The sequence below is a fragment of the Bufo gargarizans genome, chromosome 7 (genome assembly GCF_014858855.1).
Source record: "Bufo gargarizans isolate SCDJY-AF-19 chromosome 7, ASM1485885v1, whole genome shotgun sequence".
In the NCBI taxonomy this organism is placed as follows: Eukaryota; Metazoa; Chordata; class Amphibia; order Anura; family Bufonidae; genus Bufo; species Bufo gargarizans.
The window spans coordinates 96,846,615-96,867,855 of record NC_058086.1 but is presented as its reverse complement, the minus strand read 5'-3'; the positions used below and the strand labels follow the sequence as shown (position 1 = coordinate 96,867,855).

At 40.7% G+C, this 21,241-nt stretch overlaps 1 protein-coding gene across 4 annotated transcripts in view; it reads right to left on the bottom strand.

Annotated features, from left to right (window-relative positions):
• The window catches only part of C7H1orf112 (chromosome 7 C1orf112 homolog), a 674,745-nt gene that overhangs the window by 38,267 nt on the left and 615,237 nt on the right, over positions 1–21,241 (bottom strand). For all 4 annotated transcript variants that reach the window (XR_006390915.1, XM_044302156.1, XM_044302158.1 and 1 more), the window contains one exon: positions 18,116–18,196. Coding sequence is in view for 3 of the 4 variants with exons in the window: in XM_044302156.1 (XP_044158091.1) it covers positions 18,116–18,196 (81 nt within the window). In the remaining variant the exon portion in view is untranslated. The remainder of the gene's footprint in view (positions 1–18,115; positions 18,197–21,241) is intronic.

The window sequence follows — 21,241 nt, the reverse complement described above, 5'->3', positions numbered from 1 at the left end:
ATTGGACCATAAAGGCCTTACAGCTGCTACAGAGACAGGATCCACTGTGCGTCTCATTTTTTCTTCCTTCTGACAGATCAGAAGAAGGGTCAAATAGATGATGATGTCACCCAGGCCGAAAGGCAAAAAAGTGGTCCGGTCATGTGGGGAGGGTGGGAGCAGCATAAGAAGTCCACAGAGTGGCCCTATGACAGAGTGGTGAGGTGGAAGCAGCATAAGGAGACCACAGAGTGGCAGGTGACATAGTGTGGAGGTGGCAGCAGCATGAGGAAACCACAGAGCGGCAAGGTGACATAGTGTGGAGGTGGCATCAGCATAAGGAGGCCACAGAGTGGCAAGGTGACAGTGTGGAGGTGGCAGCAGCATCAGGAGGCCAAAGAGTGGCATGGTGACATAGTGTGGAGGTGGGTGGCAGAAGGAGCACTTGGTGGGTGAAAGAAGGAGCACTTGGCATCAGATGTGTGGCATCAGGCAGGTGGCAGCATCAGAATAGTAGCTGAGGCAGGTAGCCAGAAGAAACAGGTCTCTTTTGTCAAAGTGTTGGTGTGCCACTATGGATGATCTAGTCTGATGCATCAGGCATTGGTGGGTGGAAATCCTGGCTGATCCATGCCTGATTCATCGTGACAAAGGTCAGTCTCTCCACATTTTGGGTGGACAGGCGATTTCTTCTTGGGGTAACTATGGCCCCCGACGCACTGAACACCCGCTCTGATGCCACACTACTGGCCGGGCAGGACAGCTTTTCCAGGGCAAACTCTGCCAGTTGCGGCCACAAATATAGTTTGGCTGCCCAGTAATCAGCAGAACTTGGGGTAGAAGGGTGCTGTCCAAGTATGCCACCACTTGCTGTTCAGGTTCTGCTCTATGTCTACCTGCTACTGCTAGTGAGTAGTTTCTTTAGCAAGTGGCATTTTGGCCTGGTTAGTATATTTATAATATTACATTTACAAAATAAATGCATCTAGACATGATGATAGGCATAGAGGTATGATACACAGGCATAATAGACTTACTTACAATAAAGGAATTCAAGAGGGGCCTGGATGTATTGTGATTATAAGTGATCCCTAACCTGGTAAAGCACCGTGGCCCAAATATGACAAGCAACTCACTTTCATACCAAGAGGATGAAATAAACTCCATCCTGTCTAAAGTCACCCACCCTAACAAGTGACTTCCTACAAACCCCTAGCTCGGAGTTCAAAGCTAGAGACCTGGAGAGAGAATCCAGAAAACGAATGAGCTTTGAGTTACATTGCGTAACCATGGCCGAATACCTGAAGGTTAAAACGTATCCCCCGAGGCCTAAGGATACGAACAAGACCAACATTTTTCAAAGACAACCCGGACTATTGTACCAGATTTGAACAAATACTTAACAAATGTTCTTTTGATATTATGACTCTAACTTTATCTTTTTTACAACAAGCTATCTCAGATACAAAAGAACTAATCAAGAGCACAGAGGACCAATTACTCTCACAGGAAGACTATGAGAAACTACTAGAAAAGATCAAAACACACTTGACAACTCAACGAAAAGAAATCAAGGATACCAAAAGAAGCAAATTCTGTAGAGACACAGAGGACTATCAGTTGAACCAAGTCTACCGTTGGCCAGATACCTCAACTACCAACACCAGATGGAGATCCTCCTCAACTGACTCTTTCAATTCAGGGTCCAATCGGGATCCACACTATCGTCCAAGACAACCGAAATATTGTCCAACAAGAGGTTTGAGAAGAACTTATAGAGGAACACAGCTGACATCAGTGACCACAAGAAAGCAGATAAGGACACAGTCACTAGTAGTCAATATATCCTCTCAATTACTGGGCCCAGCAGACATGTTACTACTAGAAAAAAAGACTCTTTTTGCCCCTCTCATATGTTGAACACCTTTCAACTAGAACTAGATCTACATAGATTATACAGGCGCATCAGGCTTACTACACACTTCAGTACAATAAAAGGAAAAATTGACCTTCAATCTCCAAAAGCCCTCATTTCAGAAAAAGAACTATCACTACGGAACAAAGTTCATATATGCCCCCTAAAACCCAACCACCATTTGAAACATGTATATCATTAGTACACAAAGACATGTATTCTTTCAGGAAAAGAATAGAGAAATGTGAACTGAAGTTCACAAATAACCTTACCCAAGTAGTCAAACAAGCCCTCAAAAATCTATCAAAACAGAAAAACTTAATTTTCAAACCAGCAAGGTGGTGATAATGGACAAAGACCACTACATCGCAGAAATTTTGAGACAACTTAATGATCAGGATGTCTATGAGAAACTAATCCATAATCCGACATTGTACATAGCCCGTAAAATCCAAGATATACTGACCCTACATATAGACAAAGGAACTATAGACCAGGACACAGCAACCTTTTTGACCAATAGATACCCGATCATTCCAGGTTTCTACACATTACCCAAAATTCACAAGAATCTGCACAACCCACCTGGATGTCCCATCATAGCCTCCACTGATTCCATTCTCTCACCCCTTTCCATTTTCCTCGAAAAAATAGTTACCCCAGAGATCAAAAAGACCAAATCATTTCTACTTGACACATCTGCCTTTCTCAATATTCTTAAAAATGTTGAACCATTAGAAAAAATCTACATCCTGGTTATCTGGGATGTATGTAGTCTATACACCTGTATCCAACATACAAAAGGACTAGCAGCGGTAGACAAAATACTCAAAAAAACAGACAAAAACCCTAATGTGATCTCCTTGTGCAAGGACTTACTTTCAATAGTCCTCTACCACAACTTCTTTCTATTTCAGGACCAGTTCTATCTACAGAAACAGGTTACGGCAATGGGGTCCAATGTGGCGCCCCCTTATGCCAATAGCTTCATGTCGGATTTTGAAGAAACTCATTTATACCCAGACTACAACTTCAGGACACACATACAACTGTGGAAACAATATATTGACAATATCTTTTGTTTCTGGAGGGCCACCACAGAAACATTACTTGATTTCCACAATTACATTAATAACATCACTCTAGAACTCCAATTCACTATCCATTTCGACCCAATATCGATTAACTTCTTGGATACATTAGTACTCAAAAATCCGGATGGCAGCTTCATAACTGAACTGTATAGGAAACCCACAGGCCACAATAACCTATTGCACTTTTCCAGTTTCCATTCGACTAACACAAAAAAATCACTCCCAACTTTGCAATTTCAAACAATACGCAGAATCGTACAAACCGAACCCACACAGACAAAAATAATTGAAGAAATGCAGGAACGATTTAGTGAGAGAGGTCATCTCCCACACCTGATAAAATACCCGATACATCCCCAAGACCGTAATCGACAATTGGGGAAACGTATTCCCTTCGTTCATACATATCACCCATGCGCCAGAAAGATTGAAAACCGTATTAGATCTCATCGGCACCTACTAACTAGGGCCTATCCGGAAATTGAGGAATTTAAAAATCCTATCCTCACGTGCAACAGACACCCAAAGAAACTACAAGACCTACTGGTCCGAGCAGATATAGGCTCAGCTATTAAAACAACTCGCCAGTCATTTCTAAGGACACCTAAGAAGTGCACTTTTCCGTGCCGTCACTGCATACAGTGCTCACATGTACAAAAAGGCAATAGCATTTTCACCCATACTCAGGCAAACAATTCCAGATCAATGATTTCTTTATGTGTGACTCTGAATTTGTGATCTACACACTCAAATGCCCATGCGGTCTAAACTATGTGGGTGAAACTACACAAACTACCCGGAATAGAATATGCCAACATAAATCCTCAATTCGTAAACAAAACCTCCTCCTCCCTGTCCCGTATCATTTCAAGCAAGCCTCACACTCCATTTCTCAACTGAAATTTCAGGTGATAGAACACATTCCAGTACTAAGACGGGGGGGGGGGGGGGGGAGAGACAGAGTGAAGCAACCCAAACTAAGAGAAGCCTTCTGGATTCATAAATTGGAAAGTATGGAACCAAGGTGGCTCAATTGAGAGTACAAGATCCAAACTTTATTATAAATATCGATAGTAATATGATTTATTCAATACTTACTGGTATACCCTAGATCATACTTCTTATTTACTATATATCCCCTTCTACCTCAGTCCCTTACCCCCTTTTTTATATTATAATTGTTTCCTATATATTCCTCTATTTATCCATCTCTTCCCTCGATCCCATATGTTTGCCATACAGCGCTACACTCCACCGACGTATTTCCGGTTGGTGGAATGCATCGCTGTAGCATCGTGCGTTCTACGTGACGCACTTCCGGTCACACTTACTGGCATCTCCCTATCTTATACTATACGTCTGACTATTTATTATATCTCCCATTTATCTTAGTCTCTAACCTTGCATAACTGTTTTCTATATGCTCCTCTGTCTCTTCCTTCGATCCCATGCGTCTGCCATACAGCGCTGCACTCCACCAACGTATTTCCGGTTGGTGGAACGCATCGCTGTAGCATTGTGCGTTCCACGTGACGCACTTCCAGCTTCCGGTGAGGCGGGACACGCCGACAGACCGCGCACATATTTTTACCCGCCCGGCTCACCAGCAGACATGGTGCTTCTATACTCTAGCGGTATATCCGCATGTTATCTTCCTCACTGCGCCCACTTCCTTGTGGCTTCCTTCTACAGCAGCATTAGGTAAGTTGATTCTGGGACTCTGGGCTGGCCATCTTTATAAGCATTATAAGCATTTCAAGTGCTCTCTTACAGGCAAGGATACACACCACCATATACATACCACATGTGTTTATTATAATTTATATATAAGCAAGAATATGACTGACATATATACCTGGGCTAATTTTTTCCTTAACCTACTGATATAGTTCTTGCTAAATATAAGAGGATGACCCTAGTCGACTGTGTCCTTACTGGGACAGGATCCCAGGTTTTTGAACTCCAAAAGGATTTTTTCTTACGTTATTCATTTCTTTGGACTTTTTCCTTATTTTTTCCTATATGTAATTTTTTATAACAAATGTCTGCTGTCATATTTACTCATGTAGATACACTTTTTATTTTATTTTGCTGCAGTCTGATGGAGGCACATAGTTGCCGAAACGTTACCCTGCCACCGCATTCCACATTGAACAAAATAAACAAGTTGCATCCGATATCGTTTAACTGGAGTCTTTGTACTTATTGTATTTCTGGAGTGTAATCATTTTACAGGCTATAGCTACTAGATCCAGGGAGTTATTCTGATTGCATGATTGGAGTCAGGAAGGAATTTTTTATTCCCCTAAAGTGGGGAAAAATGGCTTCTACCTCACAGTTTTTTTTTGTTGCCTTCCTTTGGATCAACTTGCAGGATGACAGGCCGAACTGGATGGACAAATGTCTTTTTTTCTGCCTTATATACTATGTTACTGCTGCCTGCAATTGGCCCCTTGAGATGTCAGTCATGACATCTAACAGGACCGATGATGGTTGGCTAGGAGGAGAATAGGGGAGGAACAAATGGGTCCATAAAGTAGGGAATGACGGCGTGCATGCGCCATAACCCCATGCTCCCCTGACAAAGCCGCACTAGTGGCGAAAGATGTCGGGAGGGGTTGCGCTTTTTTTTTTACTCAGCTGGTAGGCTAGTATGAATTTCTACGTATTAAAGGGCTTCTGTCACCCCACAACAGTCATTTTTTTTTTTGGGCTAGTTACATTCATTATAGCGCGACATATGAGAATATAATGTTGTCACTTACTTTCATGCGGCCGTTTCTTGAGAAAACGACGTTTTATAATATGCAAATCCGGTCTCTACCAGCAAGTAGGGCGTCTACTTGCTGGTAGCCGCCGCAGAAAACTGCCCCCTCGTCGTGTTGATTGACAGGGCCAGCCGTGATCTCCTCCTCCGGCCGGCCCTGTCAGTATTTCAAAAATCGCGCGCCTCTGTTCATTTGGCGCAGGTGCTCTGAGATGAGGAGGCTCGTCTCCTCAGAACTCCCTCAGTGCGCCTGCGCCGATGACATCACTGAAAGAGAAGACGTCATTGGCGCAGGCGACCAATTGTGCAAGTTCTCCCACTTAAAAAGATTAGAGGCCTGTAATTTTCATCATAGGTACACTTCAACTATGAGAGACAGAATGGGGGGAAAGAATACAGGAAATCACATTGTAGGATTTCTAATGAATTAATTGGTAAATTTCTCAGTAAAATAAGTATTTGGTCACCTACAAACAAGCAAGATTTCTGGCTCTCACAGACCTGTAACTTCTTCTTTAAGAGGCTCCTCTGTCTTCCACTTGTTACCTGTATTAATGGCACCTGTTTGAACTTGTTATCAGTATAAAAGACACCTGTCCACAACCTCAAACAGCCACACTCCAAACTCCACTATTGCCAAGACCAAAGAGCTGTCGAAGGACACCAGAAACAAAATTGTACACATGCACCAGGCTGAATCTGCAATAGTCAAGCAGCTTGGTGTGAAGATATCAACTGTGCAATTATTAGAAAATGCAAGACATACAAGACCACTGATAATCTCCCTCGATCTGGTGCTCTACGCAAGATCTCACCCCGAGGGGTCAAAATGATCACAAGAACGGTAAGCAAAAATCCCAGAATGACCCGCAGAGAGCTGGGACCAAAGTAACAAAGGCTACAATTATTAACACACTACGCCGCCGGGTACTCAAATCTTGCAGTGCCAGACGTGTCCCCCTGCTTAAGCCAGTACATGTCCGGGCCCGTCTGAAGTTTGCTAGAGAGCATTTGGATGATCCAAAAAAGGACTGGGAGAATGTCATATGGTCAGATAAAACCAAAGTAGAACTTTTTGGGGTGTGGAAACATCATGCTTGGGGGGTGGAAACATCAAGCTTTGCGGCTGTTTTTCTGCAAAGGGACCAGGACAACTGATCCGTTGCAAAGTAAAGAATGAATGGAGCCATGTATCGTGAGATTTTGAGTGAAAAGGGCATGGAGGATGAAACGTGGCTGGGTCTTTCAGCATGACAATGATCCCAAACACACCGCCCGGGCAACGAAGGAGTGGCTTCGTAAGAAGCATTTCAAGATCCTGGAATGGCCTAGCCAGTCTCCAGATCTCAACCCCATAAAAAACTTTTAGATCTGCATGGAGGAATGGGCCAAAATACCAGCAACAGTATGTGAAAACCTTGTGAAGACTTACAGAAAACGTTTGACTTCTGTCATTGCCAACAAAGGGTATATAACAAAGTATTGAGATAAACTTTTTTTTCCATTTACCAAATACTTCTTTTCCACTATAATTTGCAAATACATTCTTTAAATCATCTTTTTAAGTGGGAGAACTTGCACAATTGGTGGTTGACTAAATACTTTATTGCCCCATTGTATGCGAATCCTTTAATTCTTGTGGAACATCTAAAGGGAAGTGAATTTTCAATTTGTCCGTTTTTGAGCCGATTTTTAATTTAATTCCAAGGCTTAACAGCAAAATGAACCTCAATATTTATTAACTTGGTTCTGCAGCTTACAAAAACAACCCCTGGGTAGATATTACTTTTTGATCACTTTTTCTTTTTTTATGAGGTAAAGAGGGCTAATATTGGCATTCTACCAGTGTTTTATTTTTTATGGGGTTCTCAATGTGGTATATTTGATACTTTTATTCATTTGGTTGATACGATTATGGACGATACCAAATTTATATTGTTATATTCATGTTCTACCAATTTTATATCACAAAATCACTTTTTATTAAACGTAACTATTTTGCATCACTAAATCGAAGACCCATAACTTAAAATTTTTCTATCAATGTAGCTGTGTGCAAGCTTTTTCTTTTGCAGCTTTTTCATTTTAAGTTATGGGTCTTCGATTTAGTGATGCAAAATAGTTACGTTTAATAAAAAGTGATTTTGTGATATAAAATTGGTAGAACATGAATATAACAATATAAATTTGGTATCGTCCATAATCGTATCAACCAAATGAATAAAAGTATCAAATATACCATCATTACTGGTACAATTTTTGGTCTAGATGACTTTTTGAACGATTTTTATTCAATTTTTTTAGGAGGTGAATTAGGCAGAAATTTATTTTCTGTCAGTGTTTTTTTTTATTTTTTATGGAGTTCTCCATGTGGTATATTAGATTCTGAATTTCATTCTGTGGGTTGAAATGGTTATGACGACAGCAAATTAGAATTTTTTTTTCATGTTATACCACTTTTATATCATAAAATCACTTTTTTTGCATCACCGAAATCTAAGAACGATATTTTTATGTCAACATAATCGTATGAGGGTTTATTTTTGCAGGATGGGCTGTAGTTTTTATCGGTATCATTTTTGGGATGTATATGACTTTTTGATCCCTTTTTATCAATTTTTTTTGGGAGATGAGAAAAAAAATGCAATTCCGCCAATTCAGCAATTTTTTTTTTTTACAGCTTTCACCACCCGGGATTAGTACCATGATCAGGTCATTACAGACACGGCAAGTAAATAAGGTGTAGTTTTTTATTTTATCTCTATATTAACAGATACGGGAAAGGCAATTAACTTTTTTTAAATTTATTTTTACACATTTTTTTTTTTTTTTCTATCAAGTACCATTTAGATTTTAAATATCCAGTTGGTCTGATGGCTGTACTATATTTTGCAATGCTCTTGTATTGCAAAGTTTAATACTATCAGTTTTACACTGATATATGGTCACACAGTCCCGCTATGAAAGGCCTTAGCATCACGTCAATGTATGTACTGATGTTTGCCGTAAGACTGCCCATGCTGGATACAATGGGTCTACCCTTCATCTACCCTTTGTTTATAAAGTTTAGATAAGCTATAAAACATGGACAGCACTGGAAATTTGGGTAGTAGAAAATCCAGTTCAGTTCTATTTATGAGCTTATCTTTCTTTCAAGGCCTCATTAAGAAGTGCAGACAGTTGATCCCTGAAGATTAGGGTAGGATCTGAGGGTAGATGCCTATATGTAATAGTGTCTTCCAATATTCTGAGGCACATGCCACAGTATTGTTCCTGATCCATGATAACAATATTACCCCCTTGGCTGAGGGTTTGATGACTATCCAAAGTAAAATGAAGGTGTTCGCGCTGCCAGAAATTCAAGTCAAATCAGGAATCGGTCCTCTAGGTCAAGAGTTCTTCACAATGTAATCGCACAATCAGAATCCAGACGTAGGATGCTCTGTCAAACGCCCAAATCCTGGAACGAAGTTAGGTGCACAATAATGAAGTTCCACAAGGGAGTAATTCCAAAACGTATTTATTGTACATACAAGATGGACAATAAAAACTGCATATAAAAATCTATTTTCTCATGCATCCACCCGACCTAGATGCATGAGAAAATAGATTTTTATATGCCGTTTTTAATTGTCCATCTTGTAAGTACAATAAAGACGATCTGGAATTGCTCCCTTGTGGAACTTCACTATCGTGCACCAAACTTCTGGATTTTGGCGTTTTAAAGAGCGTCCTACGTCTGGATTGTGCGGTTGCATTGTGAGGAACTCTTGACCTGGAGGACTGATTCCTGATTGGACTTAACAATTTCTAGTAGCACTAACACCTTCATTTTACTTTCGATATTTGAGTGAACTTTACCCACATCACACGGTGGATCCGCAGCGCCGATAAGTGCCATAACAGCATTACAGAGACGTTTCTATAACTTATTATTGGGGTTTGATGACTGTTTTTGAATCCCCCTCCAGATCTCTCAGTGATTTTCTTTCATCAGGGCTTAAGCTGGCAGAACAAAAGTACTGCCCCTTCAGTTTATGAAGATCTTGGGTGACAACCGAAATAAACGTATAAATCGGCGTGCTATCAGTAAGGGGGGGGGGGGGGGGGGAATTTAGAAGTGTTTCTAAGATCACCTATGTTCCTATCCCCTTCTTCATGTAAGTCAGCCAAAAGCTGATCATCCTGAAGCTCCTCCATTCTAATCCCTAACTCATGACGAATAAGTTTGTCATGAGTTAGGAAAACCTTTTTCCACTTCAACTTCCGTGCATAGGGGTAAAGATCTTTGACCCAATTGAATAAGTTGAACTTTTGAGGAGGGACAAATGAGACCCTTTTTCAGGACCTCCATCTCAGGTAAGGACAGTATGTGCCGTGATACATTAACCACTTAAGGACCACAGGTTTATACCCCCCTAGTGACCAGGCCCTTTTTTACAAATCGGCACTACACAACTTTAGCGGTTTATTGCTCGGTCATGCAACTTACCACCCAAATGAATTTTACCTCCTTTTCTTCTCACTAATAGAGCTTTCATTTGGTGGTATTTCATTGCTGCTGACATTTTTACTTTTTTCGTTATTAATCAAAATTTAACGATTTTTTTTGCAAAAAAATGTCATTTTTCACTTTCAGTTGTAAAATTTTGCATAAAAAAACGACATCCATATATAAATTTTTCGCTAAATTTATTGTTCTACATGTCTTTGATACATGTCTTTGTTTGGGTAAAAAAAAAATGGTTTGGGTAAAAGTTATAGCGTTTACAAACTATGGTACAAAAATGTGAATTTCCGCTTTTTGAAGAAGCTCTGACTTTCTGAGAACCTGTCATGTTTCATGAGGTTCTACAATGCCCAGACAGTAGAAAACCCCCACAAATGACCCCATTTTGGAAAGTAGACACCCTAAGGTATTCACTGATGAGCATAGTGAGTTCATAGAACTTTTTATTTTTTGTCACAAGTTAACGTAAAATGATGATTTTTATTTTATTTTTTTCCTTACAAAGTCCACTATTCCACTAACTTGTGACAAAAAATAAAAACTTCCATGAACTCACTATGCCCATCACAAAATACATTGGGGGGTCTTCTTTCCAAAATGGGGTCACTTGTGGGGTAGTTATAGTGCCCTGGCGTTTTAGGAGCCCAGATGCGTGAGAAGAAGTTTGAAATCAAAATCTGTAAAAAAAAAAAAATTTTTGTCCCAAGTTAGCGGAAACAGGAGTTTTTTTTTTGTTTTTTTTTCTTACAAAGTCTCATATTCCACTAACTTGTGAAAAAAAAGTAAAAAATTCCATAAACTCACCATACCCCTCACGAAATACCTTAGGGTTTCTTCTTTACAAAATGGGGTCACTTGTGGGATAGTTATACTGCCCTTGCATTCTAGGGGCCCAAATGTGTGGTAAGTAGTCTGAAATCAAAATCTGTAAAAAATGGCCGGTAAAATCCTAAAGGTGCTCTTTGGAATGTGGGCCCCTTTGCCCACCTAGGCTGCAAAAAAGTGTCACACATCTGGTATCGCCGTACTCAGGAGAAGTTGGGCAATGTGTTTTGGGGTGTCATTTTACATATACCCATGCTGGGTGAGAGAAATATCTCGGTCAAATGCCAACTTTGTATAGAAAAAAAAATGGGAAAAGTTGTCTTTTGACGAGATATTTCTCTCACCCAGCATGGGTATATGTAAAATGACACCCCAAAACACATTCCCCAACTTCTCCTGAGTACGGCGATACCACATGTGTGACACTTTTTTGCAGCCTAGATGCGCAAAGGGGCCCAAATTCCTTTTAGGAGGGCATTTTTTTGACATTTGGATCCCAGACTTCTTCTCACGCTTTAGGGCCCCTAAAATGCCAGGGCAGTATAAATACCCCACATGTGACCCCCATTTCGGAAAGAAGACATCCCAAGGTATTCCGTGAGGGGCATATTGAGTCCATGAAAGATTGACATTTTTGTCCCAAGTTAGCGGAAAGGGAGAGTTTGTGAGAAAAAATAGAAACTAACTTGTGCCAAAAAAAATAAAAATTCTATGAACTCGCCATGCCCCTCATTGAATACCTTGGGGTGTCTTCTTTCCAAAATGGGGTCACATGTGGGGTATTTATACTGCCCTGGCATTTTAGGGGCCCTAAAGCGTGAGAAGAAGTCTGGGATCCAAATGTCAAAAAAATGCCCTCCTAAAAGGAATTTGGGCCCCTTTGCGCATCTAGGCTGCAAAAAAGTGTCACACATGTGGTATCGCCGTACTCAGGAGAAGTTGGGGAATGTGTTTTGGGGTGTCATTTTACATATACCCATGCTGGGTGAGAGAAATATCTCGTCAAAAGACAACTTTTCCCATTTTTTTTTCTATACAAAGTTGGCATTTGACCGAGATATTTCTCTCACCCAGCATGGGTATATGTAAAATGACACCCCAAAACACATTCCCCAACTTCTCCTGAGTACGGCGATACCACATGTGTGACACTTTTTTGCAGCCTAGATGCGCAAAGGGGCCCAAATTCCTTTTAGGAGGGCATTTTTTTGACATTTGGATCCCAGACTTCTTCTCACGCTTTAGGGCCCCTAAAATGCCAGGGCAGTATAAATACCCCACATGTGACCCCATTTTGGAAAGAAGACACCCCAAGGTATTCAATGAGGGGCATGGCGAGTTCATAGAATTTTTATTTTTTTTGGCACAAGTTAGTTTCTATTTTTTCTCACAAACTCTCCCTTTCCGCTAACTTGGGACAAAAATGTCAATCTTTCATGGACTCAATATGCCCCTCACGGAATACCTTGGGATGTCTTCTTTCCGAAATGGGGGTCACATGTGGGGTATTTATACTGCCCTGGCATTTTAGGGGCCCTAAAGCGTGAGAAGTCTGGAATATACAGTAAATGTCTAAAAAATGTTACGCATTTGGATTCCGTGAGGGGTATGGGTGAGTTCATGTGAGGTTTTATTTTTTGACACAAGTTAGTGGAATATGAGAAAATATGAGAAAAAAAAACTATTTCCGCTAACTTGGGCCAAAAAATTTACTGAATGGAGCCTTACAGGGGGGTGATCAATGACAGGGGGGTGATCAGGGAGTGTATATGGGGTGATCACCCCCCTGAAAGGCTCCATTCAGACGTCCATATGTTTTTTTACAGATCGACGGATATATGGATCGGATCCGCAAAACACATACGGACGTCTGAATGGAGCCTTACAGGGGGTTATCAATGACAGGGGGTGATCAGGGAGTGTATATGGGGTGATCAGCCCCCTGTCAATGATCACCCACCTGTAAGGCTCCATTCAGACATCCGTATGCGTTTTGCGGATCCGATCCATGGATGCGTGGATCCGTAAAACACATACGGGCGTCTGAATGGAGCCTTACAGGGGGGGGTGATCATCCCATATAGACTCCCTGATCACCCCCCTGTAAGGCTCCATTCAGACGTCCGTATGCGTTTTGCGGATCCGATCCATGGATGCGTGGATCCGTAAAACACATACGGGCATCTGAATGGAGCCTTACAGGGGGGTGAGCAATGACAGGGGGTGATCAGGGAGTGTATATGGGGTGATCACCCCCCTGTAAGGCTCCATTCAGATGTCCGTATGTGTTTTGCGGATCCGATCCATAGATGCGTGGATCCGTAAAACACATATGGACGTCTGAATGGAGCCTTACAGGGGTCCACCAGAGGACCAGTTGGCAGGTATATTAGACGCTGTTATCAAAACACTCGCTTACCTTCCGTTCCTGTGAACGCGTGCGCCTGTGTGCGCGCGTTCACAGGAAATCTCGGCTCTCGCTAGATGACGCCAATCGGCGTTAGTGTGACCTGGGAGAGCCACCGCAATGACGCCATTCGGCGTTACCGCGGCGATAGGTGGTTAATGACTTAGAGTTCCTCTATTTGGGAACTTCTGATGTCTTTATTTCACAGTAGGTATTCTGAGACTGAGGGTGTGTTGTCTAAACATCCCCCTCTGGAGCCCCTACCTGATCTGCCTTGCTGTCTACCTCCTCTTTGTGACCTACGGGGACTTTTCCCCCAGGAGGAAGTGGGTCCCCGATCAGAATCCGTATCGCGATCCGAGGAAGACAATTCAGTGTTGACCTCAGAGGCGGTTTGACGTCTAAGGCCAAAGTCAAAGATCTTGTCCTTCTTAAAGTCTCTAATGTCCCTGTTATATTACAAGTGTTTCCTTTCCTTGATCTCTTACAGGTAAACCTTTCAATGTTTTGCTGCAGCAGTTTCCTTTTTAACAAAGTCAGTGTGCTCACTGAATTTTTTGGTCTGCACAATACTCTCTTTCAGATCACTCTCACTTTTCAGTAGTAAGCGTTTCCCCTCCTCAAGCAGTACCTTCATGAGGCGGAGGGAGCCCTCAATGGACTCCTACTCCCAATTGGTCCACATACTGGGTCTATGTATGTGAGTCACTGTTCCTAGTGGAGTGCATATATTAGCCTATTTTGCTGTTGTTCACATGTATACAGTTGTGTGACTACACTGAGTGCCAGCAAACTATAGGCTATTTATCAGGTGGTCCTGGATGTGAATAGTAATCAACCCAATCCCTTTCTACATCAGAGACCTCCTGTATGCCTGGTTTTAACCTTATTATATATCTACACCCCTTCTTTTGTTTGATTCTAATAAAACTTTATTATTTTCATTTTTAATGTTCTATCAGGTTGAGACGTGTAATAAACAGTGAGGTTTCATTTGCTGTTAACCCTTCCTGTGTGACAGTAAAAAAAAGTCTGCAAAAATGAATTACTTTCTTAAATTTTACCTCCAGTTTTATTTTATTTTTTTATGGAACACCTGGTTAACAATGTTTCTAAGTTCAGTTTTGGGCACAGTTTCTAAAATGGGGTAATTTGTTTTCTTTTTCGAAGTCACTTAAGAACTGAACTGGTCCTTAAAAATCTAAGGTTTGGAAATTTTCTTGTAAATTTGTTTTTGTTATAAGCCTTCAAACGTCCTAGAAAAATTACATGAGATTTACAAAATGATGCCAACATAAAGTTGAAATATGGTGAACGTTAACTATTTTGTGAAGTACCACGATCTGTCTTAAAAGTAGATAAATAAGAATTTACTAAATTTTTTTTTGCATTTTCCACATTCTCATCAGATTTTTATAAATAGACCTATCGACCCAAATCTACTAATATAAAGTACAATGTTTTCATATTTTTTTTTTAATTACTTAGCTTTGGAATGATCTTACTTATCTATTACCACATAACACAACATTAGATTTGGAAAATAAGGCCGTGGCAAGAAGGGGTTAACACAAATGTTAAGAGTTTGTGTAACAGTACACTGCTACTAATGGATCTGGGTAGGTTGGAGGCTTGGGCAAAGTGGCTAATTACTTTTAATAAACCTTTGTGAAAACACAAAGTAAGAGCAACATGGAAAAGGAGATTAGAATTTTAGTTGATAGTAAACCTAACTGCAGCAACCAGTGTCAGGAAGCTGCTGCCAAGGCTAATAAGATCATAGGGTGCATCAAATTGAGGGCATAGATGCACATGACAAGAACATAGTTCTGCCATGTTAAAAATTACTATCCAGACCACACATGCAGCTTTGTATACAATTTTGACCATCTGTGCACAAGAAACAAAGCATAACCTGGGTGGGATAAAAGGAGGGCAACTAATGTAATAAATGGAATGGGTAGACTACAGTACCCAGAAAGTTTATATAGGGTTATGTAGTACCGTATAGAAAACAGACATCTGAGGGGAGAACAAATAGCCATGTATAAATTTTTCAAATATCAATATAATATATTATATATAATAATAAATACAATATTATAAATATATTTAGTTATACCGAATACTGTGACAAGGGTATAGCCTCTATAACTACAAGAAACATTTCTACATGAACAAAGAATGTGATTCTTTACTTTAATACCAGCGTGACTATGGAACTCTCTATCCGAGTAGGCTGTGATGGTGAAAAATAGTTAGAGTAACCTAGATACATTTTTTTGACATTTATTCTGGATCAATTTCACAGGATAATGGGTTGAACTAGATGGACACATGGATTTTTTCATCATTACAAACTATATTACTATACATACAGTACAGACCAAAAGTTTGGACACACCTTCTCATTCAAAGAGTTTTCTTTATTTTCATGACTATGAGAATTGTACATTCACACTGAAGGCATCAAAACTATGAATTAACACATGTGGAATTATATACATAACAAAAAAGTGTGAAACAACTGAAAATATGTCATATTCTAGGTTCTTCAAAGTAGCTACCTTTTGCTTTGATTACTGCTTTGCACACTCTTGGCATTCTCTTGATGAGCTTCAACAGGTAGTCACCTGAAATGGAGTTCCCAGAGATGCTTAGCACTTGTTGGTCCTTTTGCCTTCACTCTGCGGTCCAGCTCACCCCAAACCATCTCGATTGGATTCAGGTCCGGTGACTGTGGAGGCCAGGTCAACTGGCCAGCACCCCATATAAATGATGGTCCAACTAAATGCAAACCGGATGGAATAGCATGCCGCTGCAAGATGCTGTGGTAGCCATGCTGGTTCAGTATGCCTTCAGTTTTGAATAAATCCCCAACAGTGTCACCAGCAAAGCACCCCCACACCATCAAACCTCCTCCTCCATGCTTCACGGTGGGAACCAGGCATGTAGAGTCCATCCGTTCACCTTTTCTGCATCGCACAAAGACACGTTGGTTGGAACCAAAGATCTGAAATGTGATCTCGTCAGACCAAAGCACAGATTTCCACTGGTCTAATGTCCATTCATTGTGTTCTTTAGCCCAAACAAGTCTCTTCTGCTTGTTGCCTGTCCTTAGCAGTGGTTTCCTAGCAGATATTCTACCATGAAGGCCTGATTCACACAGTCTCCTCTTAACAGTTGTACAGATGTGTCTACTGCTAGAACTCTGTGTGACATTGACCTGGTCTCTAATCTGAGCTGCTGTTAACCTGCGATTTCTGAGGCTGGTGACTCGGATGAACTTATCCTCCGCAGCAGAGGTGACTCTTGGTCTTCCTCTCCTGGGGTGGTCTGCATGTGAGCCAGTTTCTTTGTAGCGCTTGATGGTTTTTGTGACTGCACTTGGGGACACTTTCAAAGTTTTCCCAATTTTTCGGACTGACTGACCTTCATTTCTTAAAGTAATGATGGCCACTCATTTTTCTTTACTTAGCTGCCTTTGTCTTGCCATAATACACATTCTAACAGTCTATTCAGTAGGACTATCAGCTGTGTATCCACCTGACTTCTCCACAACGCAACTGATGGTCCCAACCCCATTTATAAGGCAAGAAATCCCACTTATTAAACCTGACAGGGCATACCTGTGAAGTGAAAACCATTTCAGGTGACTACCTCTTGAAGCTCATCAAGAGAATGCCAAAGCAGTAATCAAAGCAAAAGGTGGCTACTTTGAAGAACCTAGAATATGACATATTTTCAGTTGTTTCACACTTTTTTGTTATGTATATAATTCCACATGTGTTTAATAGTTTTGATGCCTTCAGTGTGAATCTACAATTTTCATAGTCATGAAAATAAAGAAAACTCTTTGAATGAGAAGGTGTGTCCAAACTTTTGGTCTGTACTGTATATATACACGTACTAAACCACCTACAGATGTAGCAGTGATCCAGTAAAAAAAGGTAAATTTGGACTTGTATCTCCCATATGCACAAATCTCAACATTTGACATGTGGGATAGGTGATTCATTGAAACCAAAGATACATTTATTAAGAATACCTTTTACACAACAGCCTTAATGTCTTTTTAACTCCCACTGGCACCAGATGTGGCACATCTGTGCAAGTCCATGTGTCAAAACACAAGTCTACACTAGCAAGGGAGGACAAGCTATTTAGTGTAGATTATAATAAATGTTTCGTGGTAACAAGGAATAATAATTGTCTTCCAGAATCTCTCTTTTAAAGCCAAATAAGACCATATGCTTATGGGGTTTAAACAGCATTCGGCACTTCTATTCAAATATAATAAGAGCCAGGAGACATGAGATAATTAACAAAGGTATAGCAGGCGAATCAATTTTTTCATACTACTAAACTAGGCACTTGATCTTATTTTTTATACAGAAAGCATAACATGCATTTTTTATTCTTCTAATGAAATGAGCAGAGTTATAAAGTTATGTATTTATTTTTATCAAACCCATAGTTAATGCACAGTATAATTTACAAAATAACTATTCTATTAATGTTAAATACCAAACTTTAGGTTGTGGTCTGGAAAGAGGGATTAGCATGATGTCTTTAGCAAACCTTAATTACATACACTGTAGCACATCTCTAATAATACCTTGTTTAGAAAATGCATAACATGGTTCTTGGTGTCTTCTGAATTGAGACTTTGTGGCACAATTTCTTCATAGCTTGTTTCCTATTAAAATAAGAGCTCCTGATTAACCATATGGTAAAGCCATATGATATCATGTAAATAAAACATATGGTAAATTGTTATAGGATAAGCCATCAATTCCAGATCAGAGCAAGTAGGACTGCTAGACCTCCAATAATCTCTAGCTTGAAGGGCTTGAAGTAACGGAAAAGGCGACCGACAGCGACCTCCTCATCAAACTGTTTGTAGAGACACAGCTCCTAATTAAAATTCTATTTTTCTTTTGTTGATATAAAGCTCCGTTCCAAGGTTAAGCTACCGAGGACCTGCTAGACCTAGAGAAACCACCTTGAACTTATCTCTCAGACCTTGAGAGACAACTAAGCTAGTTGGGACTCAGATCCACTGACCACGGGCCTTGATAATTTTGGGGCAATCTCAGTAAACTCCTGCCACCTCACTTTCTATACCCACCAAAGTTTTGTTTTGTTTTTACTTTATTTCCTGGTATTGAAGTCTTCTAAGGAGTTCAGTAGTACACAGATAGAACCATGGCATGTTGGATAGCATTAGGTTTTAATAAGTTATAGATTGGGCAAGGTTCCATACGAGGCTTCCCTTATCGCTGCTGCTCTATACATAGGCTTTCCAAGGGATGGATAGCCCATTCCTTTTATTTTTCGGGTCTCATTAGGGAAATGTAGTAGCCTATCTATACAGCAGACCTGCCCCGAGAAGTAACTATCTACAACCACAATTGATCTACGGCCACAAACCAGTACCAGACAGCCTGCAACTCTAAGATGGTACATGCTACAGGCTACAAGTTAGTTGTATACTTTCTAGTGGAACCAGGATGACAATATTGGTTAAGAAGGAATCCCTCATGTCTGTATTGCACACCAAAGCTTTCAGACTGGCATGTTGTCTGTGAGGGGTCTGCAGAGTAATATTATTAGTCAATCAGGATTTAATTAATTGATCCTTAGTTTTGCCTTAACTAATTTATTCACCTTTCTGATAGGGTTATTTTTACACTTTCTATTTTTATATATCTTCATTAAAAGTTAAGTTTTAAGGAGCTACTATTTCTGTTAGTCATTTGATTGTATGTATGGTGAATTACAGCTTAGTGCACAGATTTTGCAGTATGTCTAATCTTAGATTTTCTGAATTGGCAATCTTGGATGGCAGAAGAAGAGCCCATAATTTGGTGGATCTGCAGCCGAAAAGATGCCAGGCAAGTGTTCTGTTCGTTCCATAGTGATGTGATATTTTTTTTTCTTGAACCAGAGAGTCGCTTTAATAGACAGTGTAAACCTTTCCTGATGATAAATATTCTTAATGGGGGAAGAGTGGTGGAGTCAAGATGATAAACATTAGTAATATACATTTAAAAAAGTCAATCAGAAGTGTGTGAAACTTTTTAAATGAACAAACTATTGAAATATGAGCATTAAATGGTTTATAACAGGGTCTCAAAAGAGGATAAAGAAGCAAACTACAGAATTGTGTATTTTAACTTTAAGTGCCACAATTTTCTGATACTGTAACCTCCTTGGAGTGGTTATGACTTGTTATTACTGATTGATCTAATATTGTTTGTTAGATAATAGGACAAACTACCCTAAGGAAAAAAAGAGGAAGAGCAGCACTATACACCAGTGAATGAACAGACCTTTTGGCTGACCAAAAGTGTTGCCTTCTTTTGATTGAAGTTAAAAGGGATGGATAGCTTGTAAAATCACTGCAAATCATGCCAAATATATTTCTTGTCTGACATTGTGTATGTCACACAATAACTTACTTCCACAGCTCATGAGAAGGCCTCTATTTATACTTATTAAACACAACTGGGATTGCTGTGTCGTCAATGACACAATCTTTTAAAATATCCTGTTATTTAACTCACACAGTCTACAAAAATGTGCACGGGTCAAGCTAGAAGTCTTGACCAAGTATCCCAAATTAATGAGTTATATAGCCTGATCCATTGAGGGGATCAAAGGGATTAAAACTTAGCATTTAATGATGATCAATTAGAAGAAATGGCACAAAAAAAGAAAAACATATAAATATTAAGTAGACAGGCCCAGAGGGGCCAAACACAATTGCACGAGATAAACACCAAATGTCAGAAAATGGAACGTTCTCACCCGGATGGTTGATGAGTGGGCCGATCTCTGTAGATGAAACCTGGATAATGCGGTCACAGGTACGGAGTCAGGTTCTCAGCGGGTGCTGGTGCTGGTTGTAGAACTGCGTGCAGTAAGGATAATACCGAAGGTATTGGATGGTAGGCAGGGTCAGGAAGCTTATTCCCTAGTGTGTCCCTAGTGATGGGGGAGGGGCTATTGAACCCTACCTACCTATACGGAGTGCTTGCTCCGCAAGGAGCGACCCCGTCCGGATACCTAGCCCTGGTGGGGCCGGTGTCCCTAATAAGCCCTAGCGAAGTCCCGACGTGTCACGTTTCGGTTTAAATAACTCATCAGGGGACGTGAAAAATAAGGGGCTGACAGCCCCTTATTGCATACCCTTGATTTGGGCCCCACAGTGACCGCTCTCTGCCGTTCTGGCACATATGTCTGGACAGCCCACTGGCCACCCAGCATTTGCGGTCCCATCTGTAGGATATTTTTGATGGTCCAGTCCCACTGGCCTGGCCATTGCACCCGGAGTTATAACAGGCCCCACTGGACCTTTTCTGCAGTTTTAAACAGGTATATTATTTTCTGTTTCACTGCTCTAATCTCCCACTGCTGTGGCTGGTCCCTGCCACAGGCCTAGCTAACAGCATTTTTTTTTCGCCTCTCAGGCACAATAGTGCCTGCTAGCCCCCCCCTTTTTTTCACGTCCCCTGATGAGTTATTTAAACCGAAACGTGACACGTCGGGACTTCGCTAGGGCTTATTAGGGACACCGGCCCCACCAGGGCTAGGTATCCGGACGGGGTCGCTCCTTGCGGAGCAAGCACTCCGTATAGGTAGGTAGGGTTCAATAGCCCCTCCCCCATCACTAGGGACACACTAGGGAATAAGCTTCCTGACCCTGCCTACCATCCAATACCTTCGGTATTATCCTTAC